Source organism: Saccostrea cucullata, unplaced genomic scaffold, assembly GCF_032062105.1.
Source record: "Saccostrea cucullata isolate Sc308-1 unplaced genomic scaffold, CSIRO_AGI_Scuc_v1 ctg468, whole genome shotgun sequence".
Classification (NCBI taxonomy): Eukaryota; Metazoa; Mollusca; class Bivalvia; order Ostreida; family Ostreidae; genus Saccostrea; species Saccostrea cuccullata.
In genome coordinates, this window is record NW_026926068.1 from 177,553 (window position 1) to 191,914 (window position 14,362).

A 14,362-nucleotide genomic window follows, 5' to 3' on the forward strand; every position below is an offset into this window, starting at 1 on the left:
ACAGACTGCTTTAAAGAAATATTTGATGTAAAAAGGCTGAATTAGTACTCAAAGGTCTTCCTATGTTTTGAAAACCAAGTTAAAACGATCGACAGCATGTAAGCAAATCTAAAAAAAAACTTTTTTTTAAAATCAGATATTGTAGTTATCCAGATTGTCTGAAATTCAAACAGATATCAGATAATCAAACTTGTTTATACCCAGACTTAATTACAACATTAAACTTTCTAAACACAATAGATATTAAAAAAGTGATTAAATTTCTGGAAAAATAACTATATATATAACGATGATGTTATTACCAATGTACATATTTTTGAACTGTTACAACATTTTGAAATACAAAAGGTCTGTACTCTATCTTTGATGCACATACATGTAACCAATTGTCTGTTTTGTTGTCCTCGTCTACCAGATGAGCTGGGAAGATGGGCATGTATGCCATTCAATGAAGGACTATGTACACTTTGTAATGCTAATAAAACATGTTGCCGACGAATTTCATTTTATACTTTTTGAATCTTATTTCTGCTTCTGCAGTAAAATAATCTTTTAAATTTCCAATTCTAGCACTAAAATCCCCAATTTAACAAACATATCTTTGGTCTATTGAAAAATGGATGAGTTCTTGGTCCTTTTTTATATAACAATATGTAGATGAATATTTACTAAATTCGAAGGTATATACACAACTCCGCATATCCAATCATCACACTTTTGAAAAAAGTGACTTACTAGTATTTAACTTTAACCAAAAAACATATTTACAATCAGTAATAACAATCAGTTTTTACAATCTTTAGTTCTTTAAATGCTTAATGATTTCGTCGCGTACTTTAAATATAAATTCACTCACCTTATGTTTGAAACTCTTTTTTTCTTAAATGTTGTGTAGCCTGGGATATTACATGTAACATCATCAGAATTCATTGAAAACTAGCTTATCGTATTGGATAATAAGTTCTATGAAATCGGTAAAATTGAGACGGATTTTAATCCAGAGACATTTAAAAATTAAAAAATTCAAATCTGTTTTCTGCTCGATCAGGTACCAATACAGAGTTATTACATTTTGTTGATGTCTGTTCATCTTTTTTCATATAAATAAAGCAAATCATATAAAAGATACAGTATTGTAATAAAAGGAGTGTTAGGTAACATGTAGATACTAATATAAAGTCTACACGCGTTACTTTTATATAAAAAGAGATAAAAAGACGACACATGAACCGTTAACTCGTCCTCTACTAAAATTTACATAAGTATCCGAGAGTTCCAATGTTTAACATTGCTTGATATATATGTACTGCATTGAATCTTATTAAATATTTGTACTTGGATTAAGATCAACATGTCTGTTATTTTTTTCCTACTTTAAACATGTACATATATATTGTATTGTTGTTCATCGTGTGTAAAACACCTAAGGTAAAATGATGTATTTATTGGTACGTTAATAAAATGTGTATTTTTCAAATGCATGAAGTGCATTCGATAAAATGAATATGAACATTTTCCAAACCTATAAACACAATGTAAAGGACCTAACTTATTTATATATTTTAAGAAGGATGTATAGCGTATATATTGGCAAAAATACAACCGATAAAGTTTTATAATGCATTATTATATGATTGCAACGTTTAAAAATATTTCAATCTAAATATTACGCGAATCCATTTTAACAATGTTAACAACCCCAGCGGAGGTAGTATTTCTATGTGAAAGCGAGTATGCATTTTATGCTTTTGACGGGCTCTTATCGCCGATAAGGATCTTTTTAGAGGAACTTGTAATGGTTCAATGAATGAATGTATTCGTGTAATGAGAGAGAGAGAGAGAGAGCATGGTTTAAATCAAGAACAGCCGTAACAACAAATATTCCTCCAAAAATATGTAACATGTAAAAAAAAAATTGATAACCTTTTTTTCATGGAACTGAATGATTACTGTCATTATCATTTAGTCATTAATTGACTGCATAATATTAACACCAGGAATTTTCTTATATTTCTATTCCCTGCATATGGATTTTTAACATTTGTACCATTCGATTTTGATAAGTGTTTAGGATAAGGTTGAAGATAGCTTTCTTTGTAGCCCAGCTATTTCCAACTATTTCCCGGGGTCCTTTGTTTCAAGATTTTTTTCTGTTAATTAACAGAACACATATTGTGAACATGCCATCATCAATATTCACTGAGAAATTTACCCAGTTGAATTAACTAGTGTGTCTAGTAAAGCGTTCTTCTTGATTAGCAATCACTCTGTGTACTAGCTTAAGTAGTGAAAATTTGATTGATGGTCGTAATGATACTTAGATACCTAGTGAAAGTTACTTATAAATTCTTAGATTTACTAATATTATCTAGTAAATCTACCCAATACCTAGTAAAACTACTTTTGAGGTAGTGATTGTATGGACAGTAAGTTTACTAGTCTTCCCAGTGACTTTCACTAGTTATTTTTGTTCAGTGTTTTAACAACCAGTGTCACCGGATATTGAATGCAAAATTATTGAAAAGTGGCTTAAAATTATTAGTTTGATCTGTTTCGAATCACATTGTATATACAATGTATATGGAACTACCAAATTAATAAATGTTTGCCAAAGACATGATCCCTACGGTGAGAGAACTTTTGAAAAATGTGGTCGTTATTCAAAGAAAAGCCAGCTGTGTAATGTATAAGAAAATACTAGAATCTCTTTACACACTCTGTTTAAAATATAAATTCATTTGACATCCAACTATCTAGCTCTCCAAGGCTTCATTTAGTATTTTTATTTTATGTATATTGAGACTTTTTAAATGATAAATCATATGTCTCCCATTCTATTAATTTTCGATCTTGTTTGACACCTGTAGTTTGGGGTTAATTGTTTTTTATTTGATGTTTAGAAAGGGCATTTTTGCACATGGTACCAATTTCTTGATCCCTGACATCTTTTTCCTGTCTCACGATATCAATATCATTTACGCAAAATTGTTATCAACTTTATGGTTAGTTATTATGATTGTGTTCCTTGAATTTGTTTTGCTTAGCTCTACTTAATTTCAGTCTTGTAAATGAATGTCAGGCGGATTTCCCTTGCTCTTGCAACTTTCTTGTGATCATTTGCGGGTCATTATGCACGTGGGCGGATTTGTCAGAGATAAGATGTTTGTGAATTTATATTCCCTTCAATCCAAGAAATTCTAATTGGCTTAAATTAAATTGTTTCTAAAATGACGTTAAACAATTTATCATATACCGACTGATACTGAGTCACTATATTTATTGCATATAACAAAACGTGTAACAGAACGTATACACTATAACAAATTAAGCTATAGAATAGTGATTGGGCTAATTTTGAAAATTGCATATTGTATCAGTTTTCCACATAACCTCTATCTCTCTCTATTTCTCCATTTCTCTCTCCCTTTCTCTCTTTGAACGCCTTCCCAAACAATCAATGTAATTATTGTTTATTTTATGAATGCTACATGTATATAAACGTTAGGGTAATGCATTAAGATAAAATCATCATTTTGTGATAGTTCAAAGATGAAAGATTGGTATAAAGACATAGTTATCTTTCCGTTGCAAGTTTGTACCACGTGCCGAGTATTTTGTGTTTGCTATTCGATGTCGTTGCAGCGTTTATGTCTTAGCATATTACACCCTTGATCGTGTTAGAGCTCGGTGACAATAGTCATGGAAGGAAAATGGACCATAAGCGAAAATTTTTTAATTCAACAAACGGAAAATGGCGAAAAGAAGACAAAAATCAAGAATGTAAGAGCTGGTGCAATTTTAAACCGTATCGATGTAAGTATTAACAATATTTACTTGAATTATCACATAAGACTTACATTATTGAAAGTGTAGCATTTCAGACATTAATTATGAAAAATGTAACATTTAAATTATTTGTTACATTAATGATCCTACAGTTCTAACGAGAACAAACGAAGAAGAAATTTAACAATCTCAACTGTTCACTAGAAATGATTTATATATTAAGGGAGGATTTGTGTTTCAATTAACATGCTACATGTCTAAAATGCCAAGATATTTATAGCAAAATTTCGTAGAGAAGTTTATGTTTATACAGTCTCAAGATTGAGTTACTACTGCTGTTATGCAAATATTACAGGATCAATTTGTACAAAACTGACATTATGATATAAATGAAGTTTATGTTTATACAGTCTCAAGATTGAGTTACGTCTGCTGTTATGCAAATATTACAGGATCAATTTGTACAAAACTGACATTATGATATTAATAGTTCATCAAAAGGTATTGCGCATAAACTTTTTAAATCAAATTTTTGCCAATAAAATTTAGAAAAATGCTAGACAATATTGTAGTACAAATTGCACTAATGGCGTTCGGACGATTGGCATGTATATTATTCAATGAAAGATTATGTACATTTTGTAATGCTAAACATGTTGCCGACGAATTCCATTTCCTACTGGAATTTACTGCATTGTCAAACATTGGGGAAAAGTATATAAACGTATACTGATTCGCTAGATCAAATATTCTTATTTAATCATAGCTGATGACAAAATAAGATGTTAAGACAATTAAAAAAATATGTATGTTTATATTAAATATATATACGATTTAGTCTTTCCTCCATGACCCCCCCCCCCCCCCCCCACATGTATTTCATTATTACATGTGTCATTATTTTTTTTCTTTTTCTGCCATTTCATTTTGTGATTTTGTATACGCTGTAAATATTTATTATTGTCCTTATGTACCATTTGTTTAAGAAAGGTTTGATTGAAAAAAATGAACTTGAACTTGGAGAAAACAGCCATTATGAATTAATGACACACATATATATCATACTATTTCATAGATTGTTCTGGAGAGTAATGAAACAATTTCATTGAATCTGAAAGATGTTTACTCAGCAAAGGGGGATATCAAAGAGGAAACACGCTCATCACGTTCGAAGTTTCTTGAATGGTGGAAGGAGACACAGGTTGGAATATTTGTAATACTGCACTTAAAAATTGTACTGCTGTATTCATGAAAGATAAGCAATGCATACAGTTGATATATAATATTGTTATATCTTTTACATAAACCCATAAAATAAGCGGTGTTCTTCACCATCAAGAATTGCATTCTTCTGAAGCACTTTATCAGTTAATCAATATCGTTTGCTCAATTATTACTGACAAATGTTTATTCATGAAATTAGTATTTATATTCTGCACAACGCCCTCATTTACTCCCTATTTCATATATCAAAGGAAAGCGTCGAATGTCTGGAAAAGGGAGACCCAAAAATTGAGGAAGAAGTCCAAAATACTGACAAAGAAGAGCAGGGGCATGAAGAAAATGAAACCGTCGTTGAGCAAAAAAGCATTGACAAAGAAGTAATTAAGAAGCATCTGATTGGTAAGCATAATGTATTTGGCGACAAACGTGAAAATAAAAGAAAGTGAATTCTGAAATATATATATAAAAAAATGTCCCTGTCATTAAAAAAATCTTATTGATAAGAATAATGCAATTGTTTTGCGACCACCATAAAAATTCTTTCATATAATTTTTACCCCAATCTTATCTATTTCAATTTTATTCTTGAATTAATACCCGTGTATTCTTGAATAAAACCTTGGCTTTTTGTCCGAGCGCCGTAGCACTGTACCCTGCGCACATCTAAACTTAACAAAATCTTTATTTTTGTCTCTATTTTATCCAAAAAAAAATATGACGCACTTAAATATAATAGAAAAATATGATGCGCCCATTATTTTACGAGAAAAACGCTTTGTCCACGATTTTACCGGACAACCCTCGAAAAGTAATATTTCAGTATAATTAATTATCTTAATCTCTTATACACGATGAAAAAAAACTGAAGCAATAGATTTATTCAATATTGCTGAGCATACGCAGATCTTCTTATTGGATAAGCTGTTAAATAGGCGGAGTTATCTCCATCATTCTCATTAGCTGATAAGAATAAGCACCAACAGTGAGAATATGAACAAGAATATTGTACGCATTAACCACTTTCCATTCACTTCAAATCAATTGATGCATAATCTGTTAGAAAAAAAACCAATTAAAAATTGTAAGAATCTCTGTCTACGAACATTTATTGTAAAAGAACGCGGTCTATTGCGAATTACATGTAGCTTCAGTTTGTTATTTCAAAACAAAATGCTTACATGAAAATAGAGCCGAATGAAAACAAAAATAAATGATATACTATTCAAATGTGAAAGTCCTATCTAGCGATAAATCTAAGAATTTAATTTCTGTGCTTCATGCCGTTTTTCAATGTGGGTGAGGAATGGGAATAAGAAATATCTCTTGCCAATTAACGAGAGTAGATTTTACAAATCGTAGAAAATAATAAAATGAAATGAGATCAATTACTAGTATTCTATAATTGTACATACAGAGGTACGTGTCCTTCAGGCATCTGGCCTTTGATTTATTTTATACTTTTGTTTTGTAGCTTTTGATAAATATTATCCAATATTTTTTCGTTTAGGTTCTAGAGTTCAAGTGCACATCTCCAATCTTGTACCGCCTGCCGAAGGGAACATGGTTAGGGCACTGGATAATGATCATGTAGATAAAATATGTCAGCAATTAAAACTCGCTCATGGTCATTACACTACCTTGATCGGTGTTCTAAAGGAGGGCAGAAATAATATAAGTAACATCGATGATTTAAAAAACCCGAATGTGGAAAAAATAGAGGTCATTGGAGGTAATCATACAAGAGAAGCGCTACAACAGCTTCATAGAGACGGAGATATAGATCAGCAGTTTTGCGTCCTGATGGACATCTATCAAAATTTATCACAAGGCCAAGTATTTCATCTTGGATACTTGCATAATGAAATGCATGAGTCTTCCAAGAAGATGTCCTTTCCAGAAAAGGTGATACTCTTCCGAAAACTAAGAGAAACAAACGAGACATCAAACAAAACTGCAAAGCAGAATGCTGCTATTTGGCGGGGAAGAGTAGCAACAATTACAAATAAAACGGTTAGTAAATTGAGTTGTACATGAAGTTTATTGGTAAAAAAAAAATTATGTAAGCAAAATACAAGATCACTATTTTTTGAGAAAAGTAAGAATATAAAATTATGAAAATTCAATTGTAGAAAAACGAAATTAAAAACTGTTTCCGTGTGCACTTGAATCTTGCATCGCTTCCGGAAGATCTTTGGAAAGAACTTGTAAAGGTTTTTAATGCAAGTCAGGAAAGAAGGCTGAAAGGAGTAAAATCAACAGACGATTTGTCCCAATATCACTTCTTTCACTTCTCCAAAGTGAAGACAGTGGAGGAGAAGAAAACATTGCTGTCTGAGTTAGCAGAGGGAAACATTACTTTGGAGGAATTTCGGGAAAGGACTTTAAGACCGAGGTAAATGACATGTATGATAAAGAAAATGCACTAGCACTGACAAGGAAATTCATGACAAATAGACGCTTTTCTCAAATTGTGATATCATTGGCATAAGAATTAATCAGATTAAATCAAATATAAGCTATATGCTTCTTATTTAATATGCATTAAAACTGTTGCTTAACAAACGCCGATAAAGAATGTTATATTAGTACTAACAAAACTGTATAAATAAACTTGAACTACATTTAGTCATTAGGGCTATGGTTACTTGTAAAATTTACCTACATTGTTAAATAATTTGCGATAATACTCTCTTTTTACACACATGAATTAATTTTTTCTAAGTTTTACCAATACACTGTACATTATCTTGCATTTAAACAAACTGTTCTTTTAAGGTAATAATGAGAAACAGCTGTTTTATGATAACTTTAATTGTATAGGCAAAAGACGGGGAAGAAAAGTGCAGAACCAACAACTGAAAACAAAGTTGAGTAAGTTGGAGTTTTAAAATTTATTTTGATAGATAAGTCGGAATGGTGGCATTGGCTAGCAAATCTATTATCGGTTAGTCGGATTTTTATTTCAAATATAGAAAAATTTAAACCTTATTTTGTTAAAATCAATTTTTAAAAAAGAAATCTTTGGATAAACGTTTATAATTCACCGTTTCTTTAAATAGCCGAGCATAATTTATATAGTTGAATGTTGTTTTGATTCTCTGGATTGAGATCGTGGGGGTAATTGGTCGTTTGTGTTTGAAGTATTTTTATACGCCCGTCTTAAGACGGGACGTATTATGTTATAGGCTTCATGTCCGTCCGTCCGTCTGTCCGTCTGTCCATTCGTGTCCGGCTCATAACTTCAATACTATTAGGCCTAGGATTATCAAACTTTGTCAACTGATACTTCTTGGGTAGACGGTGTGTCGCGCACCAAAAGTAGGTCGCTCTGACCTTTAATAAAGATGCTATGGCCAAATATGGAAAAATCCTGTCCGGCTCATAACTAGAAAACTATTAGACCTAGAGCTATCAAACTTGGCAAAAGTATACATCTTAGGTAGACGGTGTGTCGCGACCTATTTCAAGGTCACTTTGACCTTTAATTTTAGTGAAATTTTTTAAAAAACTAAGTTTTTTAAATTTTAAATTTCATAATCCTAAAAATGTTAAAAATAGAGTTGTATCCTTATTAAAAAGTATTAAATCAAGTAAAAACTTATTTTTTCATCATATACTTTACAGCAATCTTAAATAAATTTCAGTGTTAATGAGAGGAATTCAGTTTGTCCCATGGGCATAATTATCAAGCACTGGTCAGGAAGAATTTTGATAGCAGAAAGTTGCATGTCAAATTAGAGAGAAATTAATGAGTTTAGTGTGAGGAGGTTTGGTGTTATCCCTTGGGTATTGGGCAAATGGACAGCCAGCCTAGCTGTTAGATTAAAAATAGCTCTTGTTGGCTAGCTAAGTTTTAAAATGAATTAGATAAAAAGTAATTAAAACTTATTTGATATTGCATAATAAACTAATAATCTGATATTATATAATATTGATTAATTAAAAACTAATTTTATGAGGTGGGGTTGAATCAGCATGCCTACTTGACCATATGAATTAAATATAAAACCTGTCTGGCATTAAATCTAAAAGAAATCATGGAGTATTTTATATGTTTTAAAAGTGTTTTAGGATAAAAAGTGCAGATCCATTAATATTTAGGGAGTAATGAGTAGACAAGCATCCAGTCAAAGATTAATTAATGAGTTCAATGTACGAAGGCTATCTGATCAAGCGCTGCCTTATCTGTATCCTTTGGGGATTATACAGAAGAACTGCTGGTCAAAGCATATGTCATTTGATGGCCAGCCTTTCTTTTCAAAATTAATTTGGCATAGATTAAGTTATTAAGACTAATTTGATATTGTTTATTATGATGGCTGGCATTTGACAAAGTCTAACACAAACAGTATAGAAATTTGTCAGTTATGTAATATTTGTTATAATTATGCCTACAGCACAGGGGATGGATAAAGAAATATTTTTTTTTAAAAATGGAAAAATCATGGAAATCTTAGAATCAAGGTTGAAGTGATTTTCTTGCAGTCTAAACTGTTAAAGATAATTGTGTAATATTTTGACGGGCGTATCATGCTGTGGCGTGGCATTTTATTTACTTTTATTACCATGCAGTTATCCAGATTGTCCTGTATTTCTTTAATGTTAATTAAATTACCATTAAGAACTGCGAATAAAATGTTGTTTTTAAACACCCGTATTTATTATTGCAAAATACGGAAAAATTCTGTCTGGCCCGTAACTTAAATCTATGTGACTTAGAATTATAAAACTTGGCAAGTTAATGCATCTTAGGTAGAAGGTGTCTACGTCTAAGCAGTCTTATCCATATCCTTTGAAAATTAGATAAACTGTTGGTTAGTTTATTGAAATTTGCATATGATGGGCAGCCTTTTATCTTCTAAACTTTGTAGAGATTAAGATGTAAAGACTCATTCGATATTGTTCGATATAATGGACATTTGACAAGGTCTATTATAACCAGTATACATTGTAGATATCTTTTATAAATGATAGATATTTGTTATAATTAACGCCTTCACCACAGTGAATGGATAAACAAATAATGTAAGGAATGGAAAAATCATGAAAATTTTAGCATCAAGACTGACATTATTTTTTCTCGTACTTTTAAGTGTTTTACACTTGTAATTTTTAGACGGGTGTATCATGCTGTGGTGTGGCACTTTATTTGTTGTTATCTATTGAATATATGAAAAGCATATTTTGTAAACTCAGTGATGTTTTCAGGCTATGTTATTTTTAAATATGTTGACAACTCATCTGAACATTTGAGAAAACTGTTTTGTAAAGATAATAATTTCGCAGCCATGATTCGTGGTCTATAACTTTCCCCAGTCTATATTTAAACTGACATGAAATAATTAAATCAGCATATGGGGTTTTAAAAGCAGGAATTCACACAAATAAAGTGATAAAACATCAGTTTTATATAAATGAATGGCGGTTCTTAGAAAAAAGAACTTATTTTGTACAACAAGAAAATGCGGAATTATATATGTTAACAGGTAAATCGATTGGAAAATCATGCGGTTTATAGATTAGCAATTATGTATCCGATTATAATCCCTTGTAAATTTAAAGTTGTTTGATAGCATTTTGATTTGTAAGAACCAGAGAAAAACTTGACAGATGTAGCGACAGTTTTTTTTTCTTTTTAGTAACACAGTAAGTGCATCAAACGAGGACAAGAAGGATTTATCTGATTCAGAACATATTGATGAAGAAAGGTAAATAAACGAATGGGTCAGATAAACTTAATCCTTTAAATTTAGCTTAATATAAACGTATCCAATATAAATTAAAAGTGTTGAGTATAATTATAGTGTTGTATAACACACACATAACACATAACACATAAATAAATAGTTTTTTTTATTTTCTTCAACATTTCAGCAAAGAAGATGAAAAGATCAAAAGGCAAGTTCTTGAGCTGCGTCAACAAATGAAAGAATCGGAAGAAAAGATTAAAGAGGCTGAGAAAAAAATATCAACATATTCAGAATTAGTACTAAAGGTAAAATTTACACAGTTTTTCTGCAACAAAAACCATTTTCTTTGTATAAGTAGCTCTGATGAATGATTTCACATTTATAGCAAAAGGAAGAATTGGACCAGTTAAAGGAGAAAATACATGAACAGGAAATAGAGATTTTGAATTTAAGGGTATGATACCTAAATATATCATTTTTGAAGAAGCCATTATATTATTTATTAATCTATTTATTGTGTAAACAAATGATATTTTTAATTACCAGGATGTACTCAAATTTCGAAGTTTTAAGAAATTTATATATAGTTATATAGTAAGATAAAATTTAATTAAAAGGTTACATGGTAAAAACTTTGTAAAATAGTCATCACTGTTGTAATACTAATTCTCAGTTTGTACTGCATATTGCTGAATAAGTAAAGCTGTATATCATTCATAAACACTGCAAATGTATCTTTAGATACAAAGATCTTTGCGTAAGGGGGCAGAGGTTCATTTCATTTATGAAAATATATTCTTTTCAGAAATCAGAAGAAAACCTTCAGAACCAAGTTACCAGTGAGCGTGAGAAGTGTATGTTGGCAGAAGATGCCGCTGCAAGAGCAAGATCCAAGTTCTCAGATAAATGTGTTAATATATATATCAAGTACATATACAAGTTTCTAAATGCATAATCTATAAATGCTAGTATCAACGTTTATAATTCCCTTATCCATACATCACAATATGACTCTTATAAAACCGAGTACTAATTTTTGCTTTATTTTTTTTTATTTGGTTCAACTTGAAAGTTTAAGCGGTTTTTAATATAGTTATATTCGCTTTACTCATATATTGACAGAAAATCAAAGGATTCAAATTCTACAAAATGAACCAATATGCAACTCCTACCAAATATATTTTTGTAAACTGGATTTGAATTCATTTCAATTGCTTCACAGTTTACGAAGGATTAAATGCCCCTGTCCAATAAATTGAACTTAACTTGAATACAAAAAATATTTTTTTTATATATTCTATATCAATATCTTCACCTTTTTCACCTTTATCATTTTTGCACATATAGGACAACAAGAAGAAGAGTGAAAAGAGGCCTGCTGATGAGGATTTAAACCTTAAAGTAAGTCCACAGTAATGATCAAAAAGCCTTGCTGATCATTTTTTTTTCTGTCATGATTTGAACAATTGATAATCTACACTATCCTAGGATGCTTCTACGTAAGTTTAAGCTTTTCTTGCCCAGTCTAGTGGTTTTTGAGAAGTTTTTTTTTGAATTGTACCCACCATAATTTGTATTCTCTTTATTATCTCCCTTTGATAATGGATTTTTTTTTCATCTTAACAATTTAAACTCCCCTATACTCAAGGATGCTTTGTACTTAATTTGGTTAAATTTGGTCCAAAGGTTCTTGAGTAGAAATCAAAAATATGAAAAGTTTATAGACAGATAGACGGACGACGGACAAAATGTGATTGGAATAGTTCATTTGAGCCTTCGGCTCTATTTACCAGTATATCATTTTTCTACTTGTGCTCAATATTAAGATGAAGACAAAAGTTTGGTCCTAGGTTTACAATGAAAAAATCCTTTCAACACAGTTATGAATTATTCCTAGTATTAATTTTCCTGCTCTTTCACATTCAGGTTTCAGAAAATCAAAAAAGAACAAAGCTCACAAAAAACGATCATTCTCTTCCAAAAGATGAATTGAAAAACAAGGTAAAAAATAAATCCAACTCTAGTGCATACTGATAACTCATTACATGAACAATTGCAAGCTATTTGATTGTATGATAATCATCGTATAATAAAATCGTATTGTCAAAAGAATAAAAAATACATGGATTTAAAATAGTCATAATTTTTTAATATCTGGAAAGAAGCTCATATTCAAATACGTTGTACTATTCAAAAGGAAAGGAATTATTTCTTTTTAAAATTCTTTATTTGTATCTGCATTGTTTTAAAAGGAACATATTGGATATTTAATGTTTCCCATCTTAAAATTCATTTTTGCTGGATTTTACAGGTTACAGTTGTAGCTGTTGATTTCAATGAGAAAGTGTACCTAGGAATGATTGATAAAACCAACAACATCACATTCGCGAAAAAACCCATCGGAAAAATTTCTCAAACATTAACAACAATGGATATAAAAGATATTTGTCTAACCTTAAATACCAAAGATGTTATGCAAATGGACAAAAAATTTATTATATGTTCTTCAAAGTCTGTTTTGGAAGATGATAAACTTGTCCTTACAAAGAAAGAAATACAGTCCATGATAACATCTGTTACAGAATATGGAATGGAAAAGAAATCTAACAAATAATTAATAAAATTATCACATGTTTCGAACATATCAATCGTCTTGAAGCGCTGCTCAAGAAGAATTTCTTTATTATGTATTTGAGGTCAATTGTATATTTCTTGCAAAATTATTGTACATGAATTAAATTTCAATCTTGTTTTACCTATTCTTTTTTTAAATTTTAGACATTCATTTGTAGCACGTATTTGTTTAGTATGTTAATATCCGTATGAATCAACCATTTGCCTATGCATACTGTAATGTGATTGTATTAGACTTTAATTTTTCATTGTAATGACTCTTTCACAATTAATGTAGGGCTCATTGTCCATGTCCACTGTAGTTACATTGTATGTTTGTATATTTATTTTGTATAGAAGTAACGATACAGTAACATTTTTTTTTCAAATACCTTAGATTTGCAAATATGTCTTGGAGGAATGTTACTTTGTGATTGGTTGAACACCACTTCTTGAAACATAAAAATAACTGATTCTCATATTTAGTCTTGTCATAAATGATTTTAAAGTTTGAGGAATGTTAGATGAACTCTGTCCAATATGTATAACTGTAAGACCTCAAACCCTTAAGATACTTCAATGTTGAAATTAAGTCTGGTTCTAACCTATTTCAAAGATGGAGGAATGTTACTCTGTCCAGTGTGTATGACTGTAAGATCTTAAAGCATTAATGTACTTCAATGTTGATATAAGGTTTGGTTATAAATTATTTTAAAGATGGAGGAATGTTACTCTGTCCAATTTGTGTGACTTTAAGATCTTAAAGCATTAATGCACTTCAATGTTGATATTAGGTCTGGTTATGAACGATTTTAAAGATGGAGAAATGTTACTCTGTCCAATTTATTTGACCTTAAAGATCTTTAAGTATCAATGTAATTCAATGTTGAATTTACATCTCTGGCTATAAACAATTGTAAGGTTGAAAGAATGTTGCTCTGACCAATTTGTGTGACTTTAAGATCTTAAAGCCTTAATGTACTTCAATGTTGATATAAAGTCTGATTTTAAAGATGGAGGAATATTACTCTGTCCAGTTTGTGTGACTG

General features: G+C 30.4%; 1 protein-coding gene across 1 annotated transcript; it reads left to right on the top strand.

The window, feature by feature from the left end:
* Positions 1-267: 267 nt before the first annotated feature.
* LOC134270665 (centromere-associated protein E-like) lies at positions 268-14,362 on the top strand. Its single transcript, XM_062752900.1, has 13 exons — positions 268-3,813; positions 4,862-4,987; positions 5,262-5,409; positions 6,518-7,020; positions 7,140-7,402; positions 7,831-7,881; positions 10,650-10,718; positions 10,885-11,005; positions 11,086-11,154; positions 11,506-11,610; positions 12,048-12,101; positions 12,627-12,701; positions 13,012-14,362. Exons 1-13 carry the CDS (start codon positions 3,700-3,702, stop codon positions 13,312-13,314), a joined length of 2,001 nt encoding a protein of 666 aa, XP_062608884.1. The 5' UTR covers positions 268-3,699; the 3' UTR covers positions 13,315-14,362.